This window comes from Bombus affinis, chromosome 3 (assembly GCF_024516045.1).
Source record: "Bombus affinis isolate iyBomAffi1 chromosome 3, iyBomAffi1.2, whole genome shotgun sequence".
Taxonomy (NCBI): domain Eukaryota; kingdom Metazoa; phylum Arthropoda; class Insecta; order Hymenoptera; family Apidae; genus Bombus; species Bombus affinis.
This window is the reverse complement of record NC_066346.1, coordinates 13,094,352-13,122,126: the sequence shown is the minus strand read 5'-3', so window position 1 is coordinate 13,122,126 and position 27,775 is coordinate 13,094,352. Positions and strand designations below refer to the sequence as shown.

General features: G+C 31.5%; 1 protein-coding gene across 6 annotated transcripts in view; it reads right to left on the bottom strand.

Moving 5' to 3' along the window:
- LOC126914685 (zinc transporter 1) overlaps window positions 1-24,674 on the bottom strand; it is a 30,841-nt gene extending 6,167 nt beyond the window's left edge. The window contains exons 1-4 of one of the 6 annotated variants that reach the window (XM_050718971.1): window positions 24,494-24,674; window positions 8,588-8,780; window positions 5,255-5,380; window positions 4,222-4,520 (exon numbers count right to left, since the gene is read on the bottom strand). In XM_050718971.1, coding sequence (XP_050574928.1) covers window positions 4,222-4,520; window positions 5,255-5,380; window positions 8,588-8,776 — 614 coding nt within the window. In that variant the 5' untranslated portion in view covers window positions 8,777-8,780; window positions 24,494-24,674. The other 5 variants (XM_050718969.1, XM_050718970.1, XM_050718972.1 and 2 more) reach the window with 5 other exon arrangements.
- Window positions 24,675-27,775: the final 3,101 nt, after the last annotated feature.

Genomic DNA, 27,775 nt, shown 5'->3' with positions numbered 1-27,775 from the left:
GTATCTTTCCGCATAGCTACTGATTGCTTCCTTGACCGTCGGGATTCCCAGGTCCCTCCGTATGTCCTCATTTCTAACGAACCATGGCGTTTACTATCGTTCTAAGAATTTTAGCTTGCATTGTCTCTATTTTGTTTATATGGCTCATTGCTGCTGCCCCCCCCCCCGTGTATAATTTGTATAGTATTTGGCCTAGGACGCTTCCTTGCGGTACCCCTGTCTTGATGTCTTTAACTTCAAAGTATGTGTCCTTGATTTTTATTACGAAAATTCTGCTGCTTAGGTAAAATTTTATTAATTGGTGTATTTGCTCCGGGAATTGTTTCCTAATTGTTTGTAATAGGCTTTCATGGTTTATTTTGTCAAATGCTTTCTCTATGTCCACAAAGAGGACTGCGCAGTATTGCTTGTTTTCTAGTGTTATTACTATTTCGTTGATAAGCCTGTGCATTTGCTCTATCGTGGAGTGTTTGTTTCTGAATCCAAATTGGTGATCCGGTATTAATTTTTTTATCTCTATTATTGGTTTTATGCGGTCATATATTATCTTTTCCAGTATTTTGGAAAATACTGGAAGCAGTGATATTGGTCTGCAAGATGCAGTTTGGTATGGGCCTTTGTCTGGTTTAGGTAACATTTTGATTTGTGCTAGTTTCCATGGTTTGGGAAAGTATTGGATTCTTAGTATTGCATTGAATATTATTGTCATTAGTCTTATCGCTTTTGACGGAAGGTTTTTCAAAATTTTGCCATTGATTAGGTCGATTCCTGGTACTTTGTTGTTTTTTGTTTTATCGATTATGTTTCTAATTTCTTGTGCTGTTGTTTTAGGTATGGTGTATTGCTTGTCAGTTGAGGTACTAGTGGTTTGCGCATCCGTATGACATTTGAGGTTGCTGTTGTTGATATTGTGTGGTGTAAATCTGTTGCAAAGGTGGTTGGAAAATTCTTCAACTTGCTATTCGTTGCTCCTTGCCCATGTGTTATCTGCTTTTTTGATTGCTGGGACTAGTTTTATTGGCTTCTTTATTTTTTTCGTGGCTTTCCATAGGGAGTAGTTGGAGTTCTCGTGTGCAGAGAGTGTCTCTATGAACTTTGTGAATTCGTTATTGTTGTGCTCATTTATTTTGTTTTTTATTTCCTTTGCAAGTTGTTTAGGTGTTTTTTTTGTTTTCTCGAGTTCTATGTTTTTGCCATTTTGCTTTCGCTTTTCTTTTTTCTCTAATTTTTTCGAGTATTTCTTGCGGAATTGTTTTTGTTTGTCTGCTGGTTGTCTTGGTTCAAGTGTAGTGGTTGTCCTTGCTGCTTCTTGGATAGTTCCTGTCAATATTGCTACTGCCTGTTCTATGTGTTCGGGAGTTTTCAATGGGATTGAAGTTTATTTTGCTTTCAATTATTTCTTTGAAAGTTTGCCGTTTGGTGGTTTTATTGCATAGTGTCTCTGGATTGCTACAAAGTATTGGTTTGTTTCTGTATTCAATTATTATGGGTGTATGATCAGGGCTAAGCTCGAGGTTGTGTGTTATTTTTAGTTTATTTGTGTTTAGTCCCCTTGTAACTGCAGTTACAGCTCTGCGGTCCCTTTGTGCGCTTTTCCTGAGGGGTGTTTGGTATCATATATGGTATAGTATGGTATTTTCATGTAGCTTTTTGGAGTGAAGTGTGTTTCTGAAACAAGTAATATGTCGATATTGTTGTTATACAGGAATGTTTTAGTTTCTAGTGTCCGTTGTTGTAGGCCGTTTGAGTTCCAGGCTGCTATTTTCAACGTGTCCGTTTTTATTTTTTGCTTAACATGTTTGTAAGCAGTTGTAGCATGATTGTGATTAGTTGCGTGTGCTGTCTGAGAACTGCGTTTTGTTCGCTTATCATTTTAGTTAGCATTTCGGTGTTTTTGATGGATTGTTTGAGAAGTTCCTTGATTTCTGTAGTGTCGTTGCTGATGTTGTGGTATTGGTTGTCAGATGGTGGCGATTGGCTGATTACTTGCGCGTAGCTTCGGCTACCAAAGGTGTTGGTATTGCTGTGGTTAGTGTTCACTGCGTGCTGTGAATTTGGTGTTGTCTCAGATTTTTTGCTGTTCTGTTGCGCTTGTAAGTTATTGTATATCCTGTTTCGTAGCGGCGGAAACAGTTACGTTGTAATTGTTCCCTGATTTCACACCCTTTATAGCTGGCTGACTGGTTTCCGTTACAGTTATAGCATCTAACTTCTTCTATTTTTCCTGTGAATGGGCAGTGTATTGTTAAATGGTTTTTTGCACATTTAACACATGCCGGGCTTCCGTTACAATAATTTTTTGTGTGGCCGTATTGTTGGCACCGCATGCATTGTGGTATATCTTTTTTTGTAGCGTGGTGGTTCCACTGTTACTATTGTGTTTAGAATTTTTTTGATTTCATAAATTTTCTTGTTATTGGTTCTGGATTCAAGTTCTATTAAGAATAATGGTAGCGGTTCCTTCGTATTGTATCTTGTTATGTTATTTATTGATCTTGTTTTGTTGAGGTTATTCAGTATATAAAGAGAGAAAAACGCGTGGATGAAGTGTAAGATACAAAGTATATATTTGACTTAATAATGAAATACAGGAATACAATTTGAGCTGGTCCAGATCCGCACGCTAGCAGTGTTACTTTATGACTGAAAACCCCGAAGCCAACGTCGCCTGTCTACAGTTTATGGTCTGCCTCCCTGCTATTCTTTTGTCTATGTGCTGTCGATGGCTTCAGCGCTTGAGAAAGCTAAAAAGACCAGATGTGGAGTTTTCCTAGAAGTGGTGACCACTTCAACATGTTTGATGGCCAATTTTTGCTAGTTCATCACTTAATTTTTTTGTGTTGATTTTTGGATGAAAAACTCTTATAACTATTTTGTAGCTCCTTTCCGCTTTGAGCTGATACATGTGGTATATAGCATTTTGTTCCTTTAACGCTTTTATCACTTTCCTATAAATTTCTGGCGCGTTTGTTTGGATTTTTACTTGTTCTAATTTTGTTTGTTTTATTGTGTAGTTATCCTTCTTGACTATATTGTTTAGTAGATTAATAAGCGGGTCTATCACTTGGGCCTCAACAAATATTAGTGGTGGTTTTGCAATGTGAGTTGCATGATTTGTGGTTTCACTTGTCAGGTCAGCGTCTATTTCTTCCGTTAGTGAGCTGAAGAAGTTTCTTAATGATAATTCTTGCAGCCGTCGCTGCTTTTCTGTACCTAGGTTTCCTGCGGCACTTGTGCCTGGAGTTATTTTACGTTTTTTGTTGGATGTTACCACCTTCCAGCTTTCATCCTGGTGGGTTAGTTCGTTGTTGATTTTATTCTCCTCATTATTTTTTTTATATTTCCATTTCTATTTCATTTGTAGCTGAGCACTCCTGATCTTCGTTTAGTGATTGCCTTAGATTTTTGTATTTGTAGCTCTGTTTATGAAATATGTTTCGTCTTTGCTTGTTATTTTTATTGGTGGTATTTACTGTTGCATTTTAAATTTCCACCATTTGGTGATGGGCGTTGTCGTTAGTCACTTTATATTCACCAACTAACGCATTTTCACTGTTTCACACGTTCGTTTAGCTTCGTTTAGCAAAACTAGAAAATCATGTTTTGTTTCCAATATAAAAGCGAAGCAGTTTGACGAAACACGTGGCAACGGCAGTAGTACTCAATGTTAGCGGATGTCTCGCCCGTCGTTCGGCCTAATGGAATTGGTAAACGCGCACGGTCCTTAACCGCCAAAATTGAGTACCATTGCCGTCGCCACGTGTTTTGTCAAACTTCTTCGTTTTTACACTTTTACGTTGAAATCAAAACATGATTTTCTAGTTTTTCTTGATGCTTTCCTAAACCAAAGTATCTTATCTATCACGGGCTAGTGTTGGGCGCGTGTTAGACGCCTTTTCCGTATTGATCATTATTTAAACATATTTAAATGTTTATAATGCATTAACAATACATATCATTTTGTTCAAAAGAGTCCACAGAATTTTTTCGACCCAACCGCAATTCGGTAACTGCTACTCTAACAGCACAAAACATATCCAAAGTTGAAAATTTGTAATTTTTTTAAAAATTGATTTTTTCGAAAACTGTCGGTTCTAGGAAAAAACGGTTTGCAGATTCGTGTTTAGTCCACAGGTGTACGAGAATCGTCTACTGAAGTTTGCAAAATTAGGTACGTGTTGAACAGTGTTATCATATGACATGCAGTTTAATATTACATACCGTCGTAGTATCACATCCCCATTCATTGTAACGTGAAGAACAAGACCCTGATTGAAGGTGTATCCTCCAATTAGTATGTAACAAAAAGCATTAAGGAGGATGCCACACGCGCCAATTGTAAGAACAGGCATCGGATGGTGCATTTCATCCAAATGATCTATATGCACCAGAGTTTGTAAAGCTTCGACCAACAAAGAAAAGCAAAAAGACGCGAGAAAAACGCAACAAATAAGCATTGTAACGATATCTATTCTCGCCCAGCCAAATGTATTCTTCATCCTCCTATCCGATCGTGATTGCTGAAAAATAAATTTTTTGTTCATTCACGTGTTTTTTAAATATAATTTAATAAATAGTTTTTCAAATTTCGATCGCGCTTTTAATTATGCTTTGTAGTTTGTGTCGACACGATGTCTCGCTAACATTACAGTTCACTTCTTTGGAATAGATCTGGAACAGTTGTTACAGGTAAACGCCAGAACAGGAAATTTAAACGATAAGGTCTAAAACAGTTTCTACTTCTAGTAACTTCTATTCTTCTAGTAACGTTGACGAGGTGTTAGCACAAAGTGAGACAGACGATTAAGAACACGATCGAAACCTGAAAAACCATAAATATATCATCCAATCGTTATGGAAGCCTAAGATTTAAATAATATTTTAATAAAGTTTAAAATGATAGAGGATAATAATTGGAGCCTTGAATTCTAAAATGGTTCACCAATATTTTGAGAAAATTAATTTTCTTTAATTCGTTGTATTCTTCATAAATACATCTTTGTCATATTTATATTTTTAATGTGGTTACGTAACCATCTTTTTAAAAAAAAATCTTGGTAAAACTAAAAGTTGTTTTGGAAATCATCGAATAATTTATTGATATTTAACAAACCAAATATTTATTTTTAATCACTGTCCCAATTTCACTTTTGGAATCTTTGTTTGCAAGCTGTTCGGTGTGTTGGGTATATTTCTGTATTAAATTTTCAAAGCAAGAACGATCTGATTACAAATTGAATTATTTTATTTTTACCTTTGTTTTCGTCGACAAAGACGTCGTAGAACCGCGTTCATCGCCATTTATGCAGATTACTGAGTTTCGTAAGGAACTGGAAACGCTATTTTCACTGTGACTGATGCTGCTTTGACGATGGCTATACTACAAAAAAGAAATATGTTAATACTTAAATTAATTATTATTCTTTATAAATTGCATTCTCAATAAAAAAATATTTTAAGATACTTTTGAAATAAAATTCAATACAAAGTTCTTTCTCATTATTGTTTATTTTGATCAATAATAATTGTCGCATTTTCTAATAGTTAAAGTTTAGCTATATTCTTGACAAAGTAAACAGAATGTTGTTCGTTTTATACGAAATATTTCATAAATTTTATGGAGTTTTCATATTATCTAATAATAGTGAGCTTGGTGGGATGTACAGAATCAAGAATAATATGAAAGAATCAGTATTTTAAGATATAACGGAGAATACCAGAAGATAAGGGCAATAATTATTTCAGACTAATCATCTAAGAAGGAGGGAACAAAGGACCAAAAACTGATGGTTAGGTTCAGACGTGCAAACGATGAGCAAGGAAACAAATTTTAATTTGAAAGAGAAAGAACGAAGATGTGGACTGTATGAGGGAGAAAAAGAAGTTGTAGACTACTGAAGAATAGATGCAAGAAAATGAAGGCAGAAAGAAGAGGAGGAGAAAGAATATGTATTAGAGAAATGCGGTTCAAAAAAGGGCTGGATAAAGAAAATAAGTAGAAAAATAAAGAAAAGGGAAAGGGAGTAGGGAGAATAGAAAAGTATGGAGAGGAAGCATACGAAAAGGATAGAGAATAAATTAAAATAACTGATAGAGAAAGAACCATGCAAAGAAAAGGAGTGCTGTATAATGCATTACTAAAAATAATAGGAATAAATGGCGAACAAGACTATAGATAATTTAGGTCTCAAGACAAACAATTATATTTACTATATGTAGACGTATATAGGTTATGTTAAAAGCAAATATAAGGATGTAAAACCAAACCCCTTCAAGGCCCGAAAGAGCAAATGAGCTATCAATAAATGATACTATCTGTGGATTATAATATAATAATAAAAATAATCATGAAAATGATATGAATTGTATAACTTATTGTAACTATTACTTTTTATAACGATAAATCACTAACATTAATTTATTTCTAATTAGTTTATAAGGTTGTAAATAATTGCGTTCTGAATTATAAACATTTGAAACCTAATTTATGCTTTCTTAAACAAATAAGTTGACAACAAATTAAACAAATTGTAAGACTTGTTTTACAAAGTAGATAATAACATACATATATACGATTAACTTTAATTGAATACAAATTAAGATTTTTATCATCATAGGAAATGATAACGATAACACAATCTACTCTCGTCTAATATAATTATGTACTCTGCGCATGTTTATACTAGATATTATATTAAACGAAAAACAAACTATATCAATTTCAGACATTTTATTCTGGAACGCTTAGCGTGAGCAGTTTTGACCAATCACCAGTCAATTTTAGGCAATTATATTTATGACACACGATTTTTTACCGTCTATTTAGTTTGTCTTAATCGTTGTTCCCTTTCTATTTATATTTTTCCCCATATTTTATATTAACTATTTATTTTTGTAGTATATTTTTTAATGGTATTTATAATTTCAAGTAATTCTGAATTTTTTTTAGTGTATAATTTGTAATATTTTGTTACAACGAAAATAGAAAGTGAAGCTATATGTGTTTAATTTATAATAAAATATTATTAAATGGAACATCTATATTTACTTATGCTATCTCCTAAAAAATTTTGATAATTGTAGAAGCAAGTTATATGGAAAGAGAAACATTTTGTTGAGTTTTGTTATAAACTCATAAGGACAAAAAAATTTTCTTCTACACTCTCGTTCTTCTTATTCCTTATTAAAGTAAATAAAATTATGTCAATTGCCTTTGAATATTTTTTGCGATGTCATGTGCATTTTGCAAAGTTTTGAACCTTTAAATTTTCTATGAAAGCATAACGCATAAACACCTGCAGCCTAATTATAACTAATCTATTATTATTTTTTAAACATACATTACCTAATTAACTTAATTGCAACAATAAGTAGATAATTTTTTATGATATAACATGAGTGATGAATACACGTGTTTTGTTTAATAATATTTACCAACTACGTTTATTTTTGTTTTAATGAAACATTACAAGTTGTACGCTAACGAAATTCATGATTATTACAAATTTTTATTAATTAATTAGCATAAAAAATAAAGTAAATTGTAAATATAAATAAGAAAAAAATTTTTTTAAAAGTTTGAAGATCGAAAAATCATGTACATCATCGTGTCACGATAAAATTAATCAACTTCTTTGAAATCAAAATCCTTCAGTTTTTTCTTTTTTTCTGATAACGAGATAACACATTTCTGAAGCATCAATCCAATGGTACAAACACACGTTCACTTTTTACAACAAATTCAAAATGTCACCGATTTGATAAATAAGAAAAATGAAAAAATTATTTAAAAAAGATTATATATAATAAAGAATAGAAAAAAATGATGTGTTATCCAAAATGAAAAAATAACAACATAATAATATATTTAATAGTATCAAAGGCTATAGAAAATTATTATGGTCGAATCAAATAATATTCAGAAACGTAGAATTTAAAATGTTACATATTCATGAAATCATAGAAAATGTCTTTTTCAAGGGTACAAATATTCCCAAAAATGATAAGCACACAAGAGAACATCGTTCCAATGGAGCAAAGAAATAGAATAAAATTAATACGAATGTTATAAAATCAATAATGAAGTTTCAATACTTCGTCATAATCCTTCTTAACATTGAATACATCATTAGACTGCGAATACTTATGTAAATTCGTATCTTCACAAATATGATTTAGGAAATAAGGGATACATAGAAAATTCTTTTATCTATTAAATGCTATAGAGACTACTGTACGTGTATGTGTAGTTTATTAGCATTATACATTTTTGTATATTACATGTATTTTGTGCATTTTTTGGATGTTTAAATTTCTCTTAAATGTATAAAAATCCACAGTCTACATATATCATATATCATTTCCATTTCTTGTTCTTTGATACAGTTGATAAACATTGCAACAGAATTTAATGGATAATATTGACGCGGCAAACTCAAATTAAAAATCAATTCAAACTTAAGAGAAAGAACATTTCATATACACGATATGTTTGTTATTTATATGAAATTTTCTTTATTATAGTAGATAGTTGATGATCGTCCAAAGGAATAGTTTGATAAGCTGGATAATTTACGGTGAAACTTACCTTGATGGAGGCGATACAACCGACAAGTGCTATGATGTTGCATAGCATGTGATAGGCATTGAGGAGTAATGTGAGTGAATGAGTCACATGACTGGCGACCATTTCGACGACAAAGAAAGCGGTGGTGAAAAACAGGATCAAGTACAATTGGACGGGCTGCAGTCTTCTGAACCATTCTTTCACAGCCATGATCCTGCAGCAAAACCACACTGTGAATGTTCCTACTTTATCCCAAATACTGCACACGTACATATAGAAGAACCACAATTCCACGGTTCTATCTGCTGAGAGATAGGATACCGTTGCTCTATTACTTTCTCTTATAATTAGAGAAAAATTGCATTTTTGTGCAATTATGTGATATCTGAATGCAAAAATTCGAGGAACCTACATATAGGATATGCAAAAATATACAGATTGTATATATGTCTTAATACCTTTTTATACAGAGTACAAAGATCCATTGATTAATATAAGAAAAAGTTAGTTCTATTTGAGAGATAGAAATGGTTCTTAAATATTCAAAACGTCTCCGCTTTCGGAATGAACACTAGCCCATTTACATTATTTGCAACCAATTAATTTTGCCTAATGAAATGTTGTCTATCTTTTACCATATCATAGCTCTAGTTTGTCTCCGTTATGGAACGCTCTGTATAAAATATCCAAAGTACAAATGACATTCATTATAATATTTAATATAATATTTAATATAATAGATAAAACAAGTTTCTATTTAGGTTCTATCTTTTTCAATTATGATCAGAAGATGTATTTGCATGAATATCCACACTAATAAAATATTATACTTATAATACACTATATATATAATATATTATATATATAGTATAAGTATATATATATATACATAAGTTGTTTTATAGTATATTGTAGTATCATATATATATATGATATATATATGATATATAAGTATATATATATATATATATATATATATACTTATAATACTACAATATACTATAAAACAACATACTATAATATATCTACTTATAATATAATAAAATAGGATCATATATTTGAATCACCTACTGCCTCACAAAAGTATTTCAATACTTATCGTGTTGCTTATCGTGTCTATATTATGTGTGGCATATAGAATATTTTGAAATTTCATTAACACTATAATGGACAGATTACGGATATTTACGCAAATCCATAGTTTGAGAACATAATAAAAGAATATAAGGTAAATAGAAATTGGTTTCTCCGACAAAATATTATATTATATAGCTTTAGATATATCAGATATTTAGATACTTTTTACTATATGATATATGTATTCGGCAAATTTTTACACCTTGACATTTTCTATAAGTAAATAAATATTCGCAATCTAATCGCGATTATCACGATTACACTGTTATTACAACCAATTTGAACATGTAGAATTCCAACATTGAAAATTACGAGATATTTATCACAAACAAATATTTAAGAAAAATTTAGAATACAGCATGAATATCTATCTTGAGTATACATATATAGGACAAATATCAAACATGATCCTGCTAAATAATGCAGTTTATTAAAATAATTGATTGTTTAAACACTTTTGTGATCTCTGCTAAATATGTACCTATATTGAGTATCATAATGCAAATTATATGTATATAATACTCAATATAAGTAACTGTCGCATCGCTACGACTTTTCAAACACTTCTAATAATCTGGGGAAAAAATGTTTTTGATTTATCACTTTAATATAAGTTTTGTTAATTAGCTTTTAATTGGCTACAAATTTCAATACAAGAAATTTCCAAAAAATTGTTTTGATAATATTGTTTTTGTCAAGTCCATCTTGACTTTTTAAAATAAAGCTATGCATTTTCTACTACATATTGTTGTAGCTGATCTTAAGACGAGTTCAACGAACTACTATGCTATGACTTTGAAATGACTCTGAATCTTGAAATCTCGGCTTAATCGAAGGAAATGTTATCGTTAAAAATTATTTTAATTCGATCAAATTACACATTTCGAAATGGTGAGCATCAACAAGAAAAATGTAAATCATATCCATATCACAGAAACAGCGTAAACAGCCTACAGAAATAGACAACCTTGTTTAGTATGGTATAAAATCATAAACGTTTAATGAACATTGGTTGGGCACTTACAAACTCATTCCTTGGGCACCGCGGAGCCCTGAATTGTTACCATTAGATTTTAGATTGTTATATTTATTTATTATTTTCGTTTCAAATGAAAAATACCCAGTTCCAATGTATTGTATTTGTTAACACAGTGATCTATTTAAAAACGAGTTCATATTTCTAACATTTTTTCATTATTATATCTCAAAACTACATAGTTACATGATTATAAAATATAATAAGGGTATTATATTATTTTTATTTTCCTATGAAAAGCATTTTTATCTCCATACATATTTCATTTCTATAATATCAAATGCTTACAGTCATATGAAAATGCTACTAAATGATACGAAATTTAACATATTTCGATCTAATTAATTTAATATAATAAACACAATGGCGTGCAAATATTTTTCGTAATCATTGTTAAAATCGCTTAAATAAAAATAACGTTGCAAATAAAGTACTTTGACATAACAGGCACATATATTGAAATACAATAAGACACTTCACAGAATTAATATTTAAAGAAAAATAGAAGTTTAGAAAAATAGAAATTAATTCTCTTATAATAATAATAACTCTTGCACTGCAATGTCTGGATCCCTTTGAACAAATCGGCAAAGAACAGAAGTTGTTTATGTTAGAATAATAAGAAGCCAAACGTATCTAGATACCGTTTCCCGTGTAGTTGATCGAGTCGTCCGTCTTTGAAAGATAGCCATGTTCCGTATTATTTTGGCCGTAAAAATCTCAACATATGTTTCCTCTCTAACATACACAACTTCTGTCATTTATCAACTAGTCCGAAGGGATACAGACACTGCAGTACATGAATAAAATTAATTTCCATTTTTATAAACTGATCTTTAAATGTGAATTATGTGAAGTCTTATTGTATCTCAATTGCTTTCCTTGTCCCTTATTCTTACATTTGATGCTGATACAAAATCAGGTAAACCTGGTCTAGTTGTAGAAAGTTATCGTCAATTTTTAAGTACGGGGTGGAGAAAAATGCTTAAACATTAAAAATGAAAGTTAGCCAACGAAATAGAAAAAGAAGCTCAATGTCTGTAAGAATGTGAACTATTTCATTGTATTGTAAAAAAAGTTACATTGTAATTATATTTCAGATGACCGTCTTCTCCTTATTGTGATAGATTTAAAATTCTTCGGCAACAACTAAACCGCCCTGTGTTCTCGCCTAATTATACTTCTAGTAACAGCTCATAGATGGCGAGCGACATTTGACTGTGTAGTAAGCGTACATGTTACACTGTTGCCATTTTCATAATATATTCTCGCGAGTGTGGGTTCCGAGTTAAGTGGATAATCCGCACGTATTAGAGGATGTTATTTCATGTTACCCATAGTCACGATAACATTGCGTCATGAACAATAATTGCTCTGTTCGAGCAATCTTTCATAATTTTAAGATGTACGAATATTTAGTATTTAGTATTTAGTAAAAAATAATACAAACTCGATTAAGTCCTTAACACTACACTCAGAAAATGTTCTTTGTAAAAAAGTCCACAATAAATAATAAATGTTTAAAAAAATCACAAAAATTCACTTCCAGTACATGTCAGATTGAAATATGTAATTTTTTTAGTTTTTATACAAAACGATTTCAAATGAAAATTCATAGACAATTTTTGTAATTTTCATATTTATGGAAATCACAAAATTCACTTTCAATTTATTATACAATAAAATATCGAATTTTTTTCATTTACACAAAATGAAAACTTATAAACGAGAATTTATATATAATCCTCATAATAACTTATGTTTATAAAAAGTCACGAAAATTCGACTGTAATCAAAAATTTATACAGGATCTTTTTATAATTATGATGTTTGTAAAAATTACGAAAACTAACTTGCAATTCATTCTAAAACAAAATATCCAGCTTCTACAGCTATGGAAGACAAAAATAGAAAATTCGCTTAGAATGTTCCTAATTTTTAGAATGTTGTCTGTATATATAGTAATATAAAACTACATTTCGGAGGTTTGGTGAATGCAGTAGAATTTGATTATTGTGACACCATTGTTCGGATAATTGTATTTTTCTCATAATCCAATAACTTTTTTTTGATAAAACTATCACTATACTAATATATGTATATTCTAATACGTATACAAGAATTGTGAGTTATTAAAAAAAAATGTGCTTATACTAGCATATATACATTCAATATGTACATTTAAATATACGTAAAGTTAGGAGAAGTTCATCTACACGTAAACAAATTATACAACATTTGTTACAGGTTACAATTAAGTACAAATATTACGTAACTGGAGTATTTGAACATCGTGTTTTAGAGTACATAATTTACAAACACGTATTTAGTCAAAGTCCTAAATATAAATAAATGATCTCCAATATGCTTCTAACAGGATTTGACGACAAATAGAAACGAAAATTTAACGTGTATCTATATTTATATTTAAGAATCATAAAGAGAAAATCGGAAACAAGCAAGTCTGAATGGGAAATTATTGTCAAACTGCATAAAAATTTTGACTCTTCTAAATAGAAGTAAATCAGATATACAGTACACAATATAACAGAAAAGTATTTACAACAGTTATAGAAATATTGTAAACGTGTAAATCACAATTGGACATTCTAGACGTTGAAGATAATTACCAAGAGTAGAAAATACAGCTTTTTGTAAGATAATAATAAATGATAAAAATCCACTTATGTAATAAACTTTAACAAGGAGATGCCCGTACGATTATGTCAAAGAGTTTATGAGAGAATAATATCCGTAATACAGTTTTATGAAATGAACCGTAATTATCAAGAAAGACTTAAAAATATCAACGGTTAAAGAAGAAATCGGCACGTACGCAGAAAAATACAAGGAAAGAACGGCAACACGTCCAAACGAGCTGGCTACTGAAGCGAGCAAAACTCTCATAGAAAAAAGACTAAAAAGAAAACACTCCACTGACCTCCCTAAAGAAATAAAATAGTCAAACCCGAAGATGGTATCCCGCTGGGGGTAGCTATCCACATGTTATTTAGCAATTAAGTTAGAAAAATTTACCGAATGTCCAGCTGGACAAATTGTAAAGTACAAATTAAATAGAAAAAAAAAGGAAAAAATTAGCAAGGAAGACAAACTGCCGTTCGATTCGAATGATTTCATTACTCACTGTACGCATACACATTCACATACTCAATACTGTACAATACACATTCATACACTCTATTATACACAGACTACACTTATTTAAACAAACGATTCTAATACTCCTTTTCAATATCTCCAAAGTATGCGTGGTGTTCAGAAATTCTTTAAAACTCTTGATTATTCGCGGTAAGTGACAGAAATGTACATCTATCACGACTGCAAACGACACAGTCGACGGATGGATCGTCACACTCGTCACACGCGCGATACCGAAAGAAAAATATAAAGTACAACGCGATTGCCAAAGCCACGTGGTCGAGTTGTCTTCAGATGGTTTGACAGATTGGCTTCAAATGAAACAATTAATTATCGAAACGTCAATTAATGAAAAATTTGGGCGTGGTCCCAAATGAGAAAGATTGAGAAATGAAAATAGAGAATGCACAGATACATTGATACATCTAAATCTAAATGTATCTACTCTCACTTAATATATATTAAAACTATTATAGTATTAGGAAATATAATTTTATTTTATTTAATATTATGTTATAATTAGTGTTTATTTTAATGTTTATAATGTTATGTTATATATTATATGTGATATCAAATTGTCCGAAATATATATAAGTCATACGAAACAAAATTATTCGATTATCTAAAGAATGTATATCACGACTAGTTCGAATAATCAAGGATTCTCCTACAATATGAAAACTCGACACTCCGTAAATCCACACGAAATAACGATTTACCGTCACTTCGCCTTCAGTCGAGTCGATCAAGCACTCCACCACTTCTGTCCCCTCGAACCACACAGCTTGTTATGCTTTGTGACGTACGCTCCGTTGTGATAACGGACTTGAACGGAAAGAACCACTGTATTCCTGCTTCAATGAGGTTATTGCTTTTTTCCTGGGGCCAAGTAACTTCGCGAGCGAGAAGACGAGAGTGAAAAAATTCACCAGACGAAATATTCATAATGGTGTTGCATTGGATAAATGGGTACATGACGATATACTGTGACTCATGAAATTATTTATTTGAACCAATTGTATATACTTCGGGTATATCGTTTGTAACTTGAAAATATATGAAATACAATATTCAAAATCGAAATTATTTATTACTCTATTAGAAAGTTAGCTAAAATAGAAAGTTATTAAGAAATAATTTATTTGATCTTAATTAAGGACCAAAACAATACTGTTCAATAAACTTGAACTTTTTTTCGATTTTGTAACCTTCAGTAAATGACTCTCGTATACTTTTGTGAGCCAAACACAAATCTGCAACACGTTTTTTTCTTGGAATCTATAGTTTTCGAAAAAATAAATTTTGAAAAAAATTGCAAATTTTCAATTTTGGAGATATTCTAGGCTTGTAGAGTAAAAGCTATGCAATTGCATTTGGGACGGAAAAATAATGTGTACTCTACTAAAACGCGCCATTTTTTGCTTACATTTCTCAATTTATTCCAGAAGTTCTAGCAAAAAATCTAACCATAATACGCCATAGAGTAGATATTTTCGTTACGAAAAGTATCAAGCAAAATTAGAAAATCGTCTTTTGTTTCCAATATAAAAGCAATTCTACCAAATGTCCAAATTGGACAAATTGAGAATGAAAAGAATTAAATAATAAAAAAATAAAAAAAAAATAAAAATATAAAAGCGAAGCAATTTGTCGAAATACATGACAACGGCAGTGGTACTCAATGTTGGCGGATGTCTCGCCTGCCATTCGGCCTAATGGAACCGATAAACGCGCGCGGTCCTTAACCGCCGAAATTGAGTACCATTGCCGCCGCCACGGTACGTGTTTTGTCAAACTTCTTCGTTTTTACACTTTTACGTTGAAATCAAAACATGATTTTCTAATTTTTCTTGATACTTTCCTGAACCAAAGTATCTTATCTACCACGAGCTAGTGTTGGGTGCATATTAGGCGCCTTTTCCGCATTGATCATTATTTAAACATATTTAAATGTTTATAATGCATTAACAATACATATCATTTTGTTCAAAAGAGTCCACAGAATTTTTTCGACCCAACCGCAACTCGGTAACTGCTACTCTAACAGCACAAAACATATCCAAAGTTGAAAATTTTGTAATTTTTTTCAAAATTGATTTTTTCGAAAACTGTCGGTTCTAAAAAAAAACGGTTTGCATATTCGTGTTTAACTCACAGATCTACAAAAATCGTCTATTGAAGCTTAGAAAATTAGGGACGTGTTGAATAGTGTAATTAGTTATTTTTTAAATTCTTACTGGAAAGATTCCTAAAAAAGGTTAAGTTTTTATTAGATGGAAGATAGTGATCACTAAATCTTAAAAAAGCTTCTCAACAAATTAAATAACTAGGTACAAATTAATAATTTTTAAATATTCTGGTTACAAATAACCATTATAAATAGTCAAAGTTTATTTGCTTACCACTAACTATTGTCGATGACAGAATATTTTTTTAATAATTTTTGGCCGTCGTTGATTTTTATTAGCATTACTGATACCTCGAAATAATTAATACCTCGAAAGTAAGGCATAATTCATTTTTAATACGTTTTCAATATTCCTATATTCCTATATTTGAAAAGGTCATTCGTTCTAATTTTTCACATTGTTTTTAAAGAAAATAGCTTCCAAGTACTTTTTAATTTGGATTATAATTGTTATGATCCCTGATTTAAGCACTTCCCACAAAAAATTTTATGAATATATGTATTATAAAATTTTAAAAAATTTTGCATGACATACATACTAATGTAGTCATGAAAGTTTTCTATACTAAATAACCAAATACTTTCGTGAGTCATTCTATGTGTATACAATGGGTGCAATGGTTTGTACAAACATGTTTGGTCATTTTGCTAATCATTTCTATTCGCAAATTATTTCTATTCTCTGAGAGATAATCGGAGAGCTTTGATGTGAACAGTCACAAACATTTCGCCCCTTTACATAGACTTATTTACTTAAATATAAAATGTTATGGTAAAAAACTTAGTTCTACAATATTTCTTAAACATTTTAAGACATTATCATTCATTCATTCATTCATTCACTCATTCATTCATTCGTTCATTCATTCATTCATTCATTCATTCATTCATTCATTCATACACAATTCATTCATTTTCGCATTTATTGATAAAAGAAGTAAAAATATAAAATACAACGTTACCAAAACTACATATACATATTATATCAATATGAAATCATAAAACTTTTAGGATTAATATGTATTATATTAATATCTATAGCCCCGCCCCTCCCTAAGTAAGTCTCAATAATGTACTTACAATCTCCTTAGTACTGAAAAAATTAAAGATTTTATAATGTCTAATGAAATTTTATCTTAAGAATTTTGTGAATTAAGCATTTTAATTTTTGTAACTTTTCTACGAAATAAATTATTAATAATAATATTGATATGCAAGTATAAATAATTTTGTGGCGAAGTGCATTTTTAGTTTTTGATAAATAAAGTAAGTTTTCATAACTGACTATACATGTATTCATATAATGACTTGTGAAAGCATTTGAGCATTTGCTATAGAAGCTTTTATGGATATATGAAATATATATAATACAAAGTTTTCTGAAATTTCATTAATATTCCTCGGATATTTATGCGAATTCAAATTATTACAAATAAGTACAACCAAAGAAATATGATCTCTAAATATCATAACAAGTGCTTTACTTTGGGTACTCTGTAGATGTTTATATATATGTAGATTTCCCATAAATTCATAAAAATCCGCAGTCTACTGATAATATTTCACAATATTTTGTGTCAAAGACATAACATACCCGTAAAAGGTTTTTATAGATCTTCAAATATATACTTTCATAAGTCACTTTATACCTGCATGGTTAATGAGTACGCTTGAATAGCGAAACGTATAGAGCCCGATCACTTTTTTTTATTTATATATTTCTTTCGACTATTATCATTATATTTGACTTCTTCATAGAACTTTTTATTACATTTACAAATACATTGTTAGATCTAATAAATTAGTGCTACATATATGAGATTTTACTGAATCCTTAGAGCTATAATTCTTTTATTGTATTAGCCTTGCATCTTGGTTCTTTGTCAGGATACTTATCCTTTAGTTATATTCGAATCCTGTATGATTTTTATTGTAGCTTATAATATATCTTTTAAAAAAATAAAATCTTTTCTGTTGCAAAACGAAGTAGAATCAAATTACTTTTTTCCATATGTTTCTTTATTTTCATAATTCTATATTATTGTATCGTGTTATGCCCTATTGATGTCATAATATAGAATACTAACTATAGCAGTAAGTATAGCACTAACTATAAACACAAGTATACTGTGTACTGTAATACTATTTACCAAATGTCCAGCTGGACAAATTGTAGAGTAAAAATTAAATAATAAAACAATTACAAGAAAAGAAGAAAAAATACTGTATTACTATACACACACTCAGACACTGCACAGCCGGCATGTAAAATGTAAATAAATGCAAGCAAGATTCGTCCATGCAACCTCCTCGATGGTCTGTCTTGAGTTATTCCAATACTAGCGGCACATTTTTCATTTGAAGTGGGATAAAACGGCAAAAATGATAGCGCATCAGTCTCTTATAATTTCGTTTTAAATGGGAGACGTTTATAAAACCATTTCAAAACGAATCTCAGAAAGAATTTGTAAAACTCCGTAGAGTCTCCTGAATTTGTAAAATTTGGAAAGGAAGAAAACAACTTAAATTTCTCACATCTTTTTACGACAAAAAGGGATCTTTAAAAAAGTTCAGAAGTATGAAGATAGGGGTTTCAATCAGTAAAATGAGTCTAGGTAGTCTACTGTACGATTCTTTTTCGTGGAATTACAGCAATTTAAATATCGACAACATCTTGATCAAGATTTGGTGACACTTTAATTTTGTGGCCTAATGTTTATTAAACATAAAATTATTTTTGTATTAAAAATATCTTCAAAATAGAATTCGAGCGGTTACCACATATATGTATACATATCTAACTCAAGCTATTCCGGATGTTGATTTTATACTTGTTCACAAAAGATCTTAAAGTCATTGAAATTCATAAAGTACACCGTTTTCTAAATAATTATTATATGTAATACAAAGAAATTTTATTCTATATTAAAATATCTCCTATTTATTTAAAACGAAATAAATATACGCTTTATATCTATAATCTAATTAATATATCTATAAATAATATAAATAAATATATCTTTATATCTATATAACTACGCTTTATATCAGAAATTCAATCCAAAATAATCAAATGTGCTTCACGTGTCTTCATAAATACTATACATGACTACTCTTTTAAATCACCAATATATAAACATAACAATAATGATAATGAAAAAAAATAATAATAAGACACGTAAAAAATAAATAGAAATAACGATGTATTACGCATAATAGAATCAACAAAAGATAATAAAATCGTTAGCTCACAATTTTTGGAAAAAGAAATTCAAACCGTTTTTTATACATTTCGTATTTGATGTAAAAATGTAGTATTTTATTGATACTGCATTCCATAATACAATCATTGATAATAGTCTGACGTATAGATAAAAATTACAGGAAATTCATTTAAACGACCTAGACAGTCAAGAATATAAACATTATGTGTGGATGTATGTGTCTTTTACGCATGTTTAGTAGGAATGACACGTTTAAAGAGGAATGTTTGAACTTGTCGAAAGTTATTTTTCCCCAATTACTGAGTACAGTATGCATTCCGTATAGTACAATACAATATAATAGAACCTTATTTATATATCTGCAGATTACGGTCGCGTCATATCGTTTATACGAACAAGAGTTAATGCTGATCCTTTATTATCCGAACTACAGTCGAGCGTAATTTCAATTATATTGGGTCGCCCGGAAAATTCGTTCCGATTCTTAAGGAATTTGGTCGACATGAAAGATCATATTGCAAAGTTTTTCGCCGAAAAACCTGAGAGGTTGTAGAAGGGTGGAATATTCAAGTTGCGTGAAAGATGAAGAAAGGTTGTGGAACAAAATTGCACTTATATAGTCCCACAAATGTATATCAAATTGAAATCGAAATGTAAATTGGAACGAACTTCCCGGGCGGCCCAATACATACATGTACAATCAAATATTTTTATAACGAATATACTAATATATATAATTATCTGTTTTTATCCAAAATACTTTCAAAGATTCAGAGATTTTGATATTTGAAGAAGAATATTACGTATATAATAAGAAAAATTGGAATGAGTGCTTTAGATACATACGTGAGATACAGATACATAAATGAGCCATTATTATAGATAAACGAGGTTCTACTCGATTCTACTATTGACAAATCGCCCGTTTACGTGTTGACCTTCGATACTGTTTAGTTAACCTTTCCGCCCGTTACCCTATAATTTGGCGTGAAAATTACTGTTTTTGTACTTGGAACATCCATAAGCATCTGGACATTTTAGTCAATTTGTAATATTATTTGCATTTCAACAAAGTGTACAAATTAATGATGAATGATTATTTACAAGCAATATTTACTACCTTTTCATGGAATTGGAATTATCAGATTATAAATTTAATGTACATCTTAAAAGACGTACATAAGAACAATATATTTTACTATTTACTATATGTATTTCTACTTCTAATTACTGCTATACATACATCCACATTTAAATACCATTATTTGCATTAATGTTAGACTGTCTGCTATTCGTTATCTTAATTGATCGAATTATCTACCATTTAAAAAAAATTGATGTGACTTATGGTTCAAAAATGAAAGAACTGGAAAGAAAAAATCTTGTCCACTTAAATATTTCAAGATATAATCTTGATGCTTCGTCAAACATCGAACATATCGTTCCTCGTTCATACATTTCGAACACTAAAGATGTTTATGTGTAAATATTCTTTCAAAAACTATTTTCATTATTTTGATATTATTATTATATTACAAAAGATTTTTAAGTATTGACACATTCTAATAATCAGAAATGAGATATATCCACTATCCAATATCGATATTGTAAAAATTAATCTATTTTAGCTTGATACCGAATGAAAAGTAATAGGTTCTATAAAAGCAATATGTCTTATAAGATTCACAACTTCATAATTTAATCACATGCAGTTCCTCTGCAATACGTTTACATTTGTAATGTATTAGGTCATCCCATAAGTTCGTGCCCACTTTTGTGTATACATTTCATGTGTCGATTTATAAACATACGGCGATAAGGGACCAATGCACTTGAAAAATGGGAAGAAGTTGTACAACGAGAGGGGATTACATTTTTTCATGAAACTGAAAGGTATGTAAACAATCTTAACATATATAACCGCTCGAAAAACGGAACGAACTTATGGGATGACCTAATACTTACATATACTTACTTGTGATGGCTCGATTCGTTCGAATATTAAAATAGTTATCTAAACCTGCAAATTCCTGTTCCATTATTCAAAACCAGTTTGTAAAGATCGAATATTTGGCAAGTACAATGAATTTCTTATGAATAGACTGCGGATTTTTATGCATTTAACTATAGAAAATTAGAAAGTACAAAATTACACAGAATGCGTAATATTTAGTAGATAAAACAATTTATAGAAAATCGAGGTTCTATATTTAGAACGAACCTTGGGTATTAGATTTGATTCGAATTTATAAGTACCTGTTGAATTTCCCATTACTATCACTAATCACATGTTTTAGCATATCTTTATCGCTTTAAATGTTCTATACATTGAAACAACACAATATGTATACAATTCCGCAACAAACTTTAGAATAGGTCGTCAAAGAGTTAGTTACCAACATCCGGTCGTAGTAATAGCTTTTGAGCTCTGAAATGTCCGCTCCTCTGATCGCTATTGTCGTCTTAATGCGACTTCATCAAAGTTGCTCTAGCTCGTTATCCATTGACCTTTGCACGCGTTATGCTAATTGTAAGTGTTCATTTGAGAGTTTCTTTTGGTAGTTTCTCTCAAGAATACTGGCGAATTTTTTTTTTATTATTATTATTTGATTTGTACTTTACAATTTGTCCAGCTAGACATTCGGTACATTTTTCTAGCTTAATTGCTAAATAACATGTGGATGGCTACCTCTAGCGGGATACAATCTTCGAATTCTATTTTATTTCTTTAGTGAGGTCGGTGGAGTGTTTTTTCTTTAGTCTTCTTTATATGAGAATTTTGTTCGCTTCAACAGCCATCTGGTTTGGATGTGTCGCCGTTCTTTCCTTGTATTTTTTTGCGTACCTGCCGTTTTTTCCTTTGTCCGTTGATATTTTTAGGTCTTCGCGTATATCCTCCTTTATGACATATCATGAGGCGTTGACTATTGTTTTGAGTATCTTCGATTCCAGCGACTCTAGTTTATTTATGTGACATTGTGTGTGTACATTGCTGCTGTCCCCCATAGTGGTATTCCGTAAGTCCAAATTGGTTTTATTATCATCTTGTAAATTTTTAGTTTATTTTCCATGCTGAGTTTAGAGTTTCGACTAGTTAGCCAGTACATCTGTCATCTTTTTATCCATATTTTGTCTATAATTGATTTAGTGTATTGCTTCCATGTAAGTTGAGTGCCTCAGTGGGAGTCCTACGTATTTAACTTGCCTTGTTTGTGTTATGTGCGTGTATCCATTCGATTGGATATTGGTGGTTTTCGTTATCGTAGTGAAATGTAATATGATTTACTCGGGTTTGCTTTTATTTCTTTTTCTTGTAACCATTTTTCTATTTTTGTGATATGCTCTTCTAGTAGTGTGCCTGACTAATACGGCCGTGTCATCCGCGAATGTCAGTATTTTGCTGTTGGTAGTTCTTGGTATGTTGGCCGTGCATAGTGTACATAATATTGGTTCTAAGACACTTTCTTGCGGTACCCCTACATTGATGTCTTTAACTTCAGAATATACGTCCTTTATTTTTACTACGAAGGTTCTGTTGCTTAGGTATGATTTGAATAAGTGGTAGATTTGTTCCAGGAAATGTTTTTGATTGTTTGTAAGAGGTTCACTGTGTCAAATGCTTTCTCGATATCCATGAAGAAGGCTGTACAGTATTGTTTCTTTCCTATTGCTAGTAAAATTTCGTTGACGGGCCTGTGCATTTCCTCTATCGTGGAGTGTTTGTTTCTCAATCCAAATTGATGATCTTATTGTCGAATTGTGTGCCCATTTGAGAGTATCTTGGAAAATTTCTACTCTCAGGCAGACAGTAGAAAACTCGCCGAAAGCTTAGTACCAACCAGAATTCCCAAAATCGCGTCCATTTTAGATTCTTAATAGAGGAGGAAAAATTAATATCAGATCACCAATTTGGATTCAAAAACAAACACTTACTCAAGTCAAGATAGTTGGCAGATCGCTTGCCACCAGCAAACTATCTTTCACTTCACAGCTTGGCAATTTCGAATTGTCAACTATCGATTTTTTAAACATTCACTCAAGCATCCTGTTCGAGGTCCCCATCGATGCCCAGTCTACTCGTAAATTATGGTAAGGCTAAATAGCGGCGGGTTGTAGGCCATAATATCGTTAAGAAAATGTGTTGTCGCTAATATGCTTTTGAAATAAAACAACAATAATAATGAATATCTCCAGAGTTCATTTTTTGGCGTGAGAAACTTAATACTTTCCTGGAACAACGGAAAACATCGGCCAACGCGTAAAGACATGTATGATTTTACAATATTTAAAAAAAAACTTAATTAGCCTCTTTAGTTTCGACGTGTTTCGAAAGTTTCTTTTTTCTTCTATGTACATATTTCCTAACTTTGCCTAACTAATAACCTAACTTTAAAAGGGAGCAACAGTAATGCGTTACATTTATATAGGAATCGATTCCTTGTAATTTTAAAAACTTACCTACTATTATTAATGTTTGTTTTATATAATTCACTCTGAATGTATAGATGTTGAATATCAATAGAACTCATTTTTCATATTTTAATTTTGTATATGAGAATCTCGCGAAAAAATGGCCTTGAGGAAAAATTCTTTCCACCGTTATATTTATCCCTTCACATAGGAGGCAGACATTTAGTTGATTTCATTTAGTTGATACACGTTAGATATGTAGTAAATACAACAGTAAATAGTAAAATATATTGTTACCATATATTTTAATGGATAATCTAAATTTATAGTTTGCTAATTCATTCATTCATTATTTGTACAATTTGCAAATTGGTATACTATTCTAACACTGACTACTGGCAAAGTTATCGTCAAAACATTTTATTCAGTGTACTAAAATATTAGAAAAGAATAGACTAAATAGACTGATTAACATGAAATCTTATCATCTAAACGAATTAATTTATGTAACAATATTTCCTCTAAAGATCAATCTTTTCTTTTTCGTCGTACCACTTATCATACCGCTTACTGTTTTTAGCAGTTTTCTTATCTACGGAACGATTCTGATATTTCAACACGACTTGAAGAAATAAACACAGAGAAGTCGAATCATTTGGAAAAAAAATGTTTCGCAACCCATGTTATTTGTCTACTATTCTTTGCATAATTAACGTCACTAACCTAATAATATAATAATACTATTATACGATATATTACAGAAAATAACTTACAATCTTCTTAATTTCTCTTGATATTCACGGTGTAACGCAAAAAAACGCTTGCCCCTCGTTAAACTTTCACCGATGTTGAACGAGACAGTCGCAAATGACTTGACAGCGATCGAACATTTGTCTTCGAGCTTGCTTGAGCTGTATCTTTGACCATTGTAATTATCGGAAAAGTAGGCAGCACCCGATAACCCAAGATTATCATTTTCATTATCGGACAATCAGCATACAAACATGGAACCATGACAGCTATGTGATAACAGAATGGCCATCACTTGTATCTAATTGTTGAAAGTCAAAAGTCTATGGGAGAAGATACAATTCATGTAATTTTTCATTTGACTTTATTTATCGGGAACTATTATATCACTGCATGTACACAGAAAGTTTGCTCAAAAAACTTTTCAGTCAATTTATTAACAAGATACGCAGTTCTTAGTCATCAAAATAGCAATGTATTTAGAATTTCTCTTTTTTAACTACAATATTGGAAAAACCTGTATAGAATTTTACGGATCATCTTTATCTTCGTAACTAATTAAAAAAAACTGGCGACTATTTCCACCATGTCCAAGTGTGCGTCAGCAAAAATTTATTACAAAACACGTACATTGCAATAAATTATTAAGTTTCTCGTGTTTTCAAGCATTCCAATTTTACTCGACAATTCTAGAAAATGTATTGCATGCAGTATTTTAGTAATGAGTAGATAAGTTACATAAAGAAATATATAAATAGTACCTATTTGTTTTATATCTCAAAACTTAGTGATCATTTCTCTTTGCGTATTTAATTGTAAAATCATGTTCGTGTGCTTTTGAACGTTGACATACGAAGAAAAATCATTACGTAAAATATCGTCTACTAAAAAAAACTACTTTCTACTTTCTAATACATATGTGTTGCTGTCTTTAATCGTTTGATAATAACGATTAAGATAATAACGATAATAACGATAACGAAAGCAGTTAAAGAAATAAACCAATAAAGTTAGAAAAAATAATAACGAAAATGACATTTGAGTATATCGTCACGAGAAATATAGTATAAGCCACTTAAATGAAGATTGTGCTTCGTACTATACAATGCATAACCTGTGATGAGTATATATGTACTGACTGTGGATCCAAAGGACTTGACAATCTCTAATATTACCGTCAGTAGTTTAGATCAGGGGCAATATCATATACTACTGTAAGAGAAATTAAATCCTCCCAACCCTAAAAGGACAGCCTTTTACTTGTTGCTAAGCTACAAAAGATCATGTGTAACAGGTCTCCTCTCTCCGGCGCTTGTACATAATAAATTTGCAGCAAGCCTCAAGCCTCAATTTTTCCTCGGACCGCACCATCGCGAAGAGCCTTCTTTCGAGAGCAAGGAAAGTCTTCGTCTGCCTTCGTCAACGAACGATCGCCACATGAACGGAATCACTCATTTATCAACCACGTTTTTTTTAGTTTATTTATTAGAATATTTACAATCAATTCTCGTTGAGAATTTTCAGTAACTTCATTTGGCGTGATACAATGACATGGCTTATAATAGTTTTATATTGTTGGTTCTAGTAGAATCTAAGGATTTAATCTAGAGGGTATTTTCTTTTTAGTCTGCGGATCTGGTCCGTCGTGTCCAGTAGTTGGGTGACTAATGGGTTGTGGTGGTTGTTGACTCTTGTGTTATATCTGCTTCTGGACTTGTGTATTTCATCTTTGACTGTAGGTATCTTGAAGTCGCGATGGATTGTTTCGTTTGTAACATACCAGGGTGCATTTAATAGGGATCTTAGCGTTTTCGATTGGAAGCGTTGGAGTATTTCAATATTGGAATTACTTGCTGTTCCCCATAGTTGGATTCCGTAGGTCCAGACAGGTTTTATTACGATCTTATAGAGCGTAATTTTGTTCTGCGTGCTTAGGTTGGAGCGATGGCCAATGAGCCAATAAAATTTTTTGAGTTTGTCCCTGAGTTGTTTAGATTTGTCTACGATATGTTGTTTCCAGGTTAATCTCCTGTCCAGAGTCATACCCAGGTATCTGACTGTGTCCTTGTTGGGAACTGTTATATTGTTAATGGAGACCTGTGGGCAGGTTTGTTTTCGCAGCGTGAAGGTTACATGTGTGGATTCTTTTTCATTAATTTTGAAGCCCCATTTATAGAACCACTTTTTCATTGAGTCGAATCGGATGAAGCTATTATCGGATTGGCGTGGGACGCTAATAGCGCTGTGTCGTCGGCAAATGTTGCTATGGTTATTTCTGTCGATATTGGAAAATGGGCAGTGTAGATGGAGAACAGAAGGAGTCCGAGGACACTGCCTTCGGGTATGACCGCTTCTATTGGGAAAGTTGTGGTAATGGCGTCTGCGTATTTAACCATGAATTGCCTATTGGTTAGGTAGTACTTTAGGATGGAGTAGTAAGTGTGTGGTAGGACTTTTTTAAGTTTGTAAAGAAGCCCTTCATGCCATACTTTGTCGAATGCCTGTTGAATATCAAGGAATACCGCTGAGCAGTATTTTTTCTTTTCAAGGGTTTGGCTGATATTGTGTGTTATTCGGTGGATTTGCTCTATGGTGGAATGCTGCTTCCGAAAACCGAATTGATGATCTGGCAGGGTTTTCAGATCCTCTAGGAGTGGAAGGAGTCGATTCGTTAGCAACTTTTCGAATAGTTTTGGCAAAGTGGGTAGAAGACTAATGGGGCGATAGGAGCTAGTTTCGTGTATTGGTTTTCCGGGTTTAGGGATGAGCTTAATTTGTGACGTTTTCCAGGTTTTGGGATAGTATTCAAGACGAAGAATTGCGTTGAAGATTGAAGAAATGAGTGTAATCCCTTTTAAAGGTAGTTCCTTAATTGCTTTGTTACTTATTTGATCATGTCCAGGTGCTTTCCTGGAGTTCAGACGATGGATTAATTCAGTAACCTCTAAAGAAGTTAAAGGTTTAATGGGGAGAGACATTTGGAAGGAAGAATGCAGATATTCTGCTATTTCCGGAGCAGTATTGGAGGAATGAGGTTTAAAAACGTTGGATAGGTAGTTGGCGAAAAGGTTGGCTTTTTCTATAGGGCTTCGTGCCCATCCGCCTTGCGGACAGCGAATTGGTAGGATTATTTGCGGGGGACGCGTGAGTTTCCTGGAGGCCTTCCATAGTGAGTAGTTGGAGTCGGCAGAGGGGGACAAATTGACGAGGTACTTTTGGAAACAGTCATTTTTGTATTTTTTAATGATTTAATGATTTTTTAATGATTTTAATGATTTTGGTTAACTTCCTGGTTGCGTTGTTTA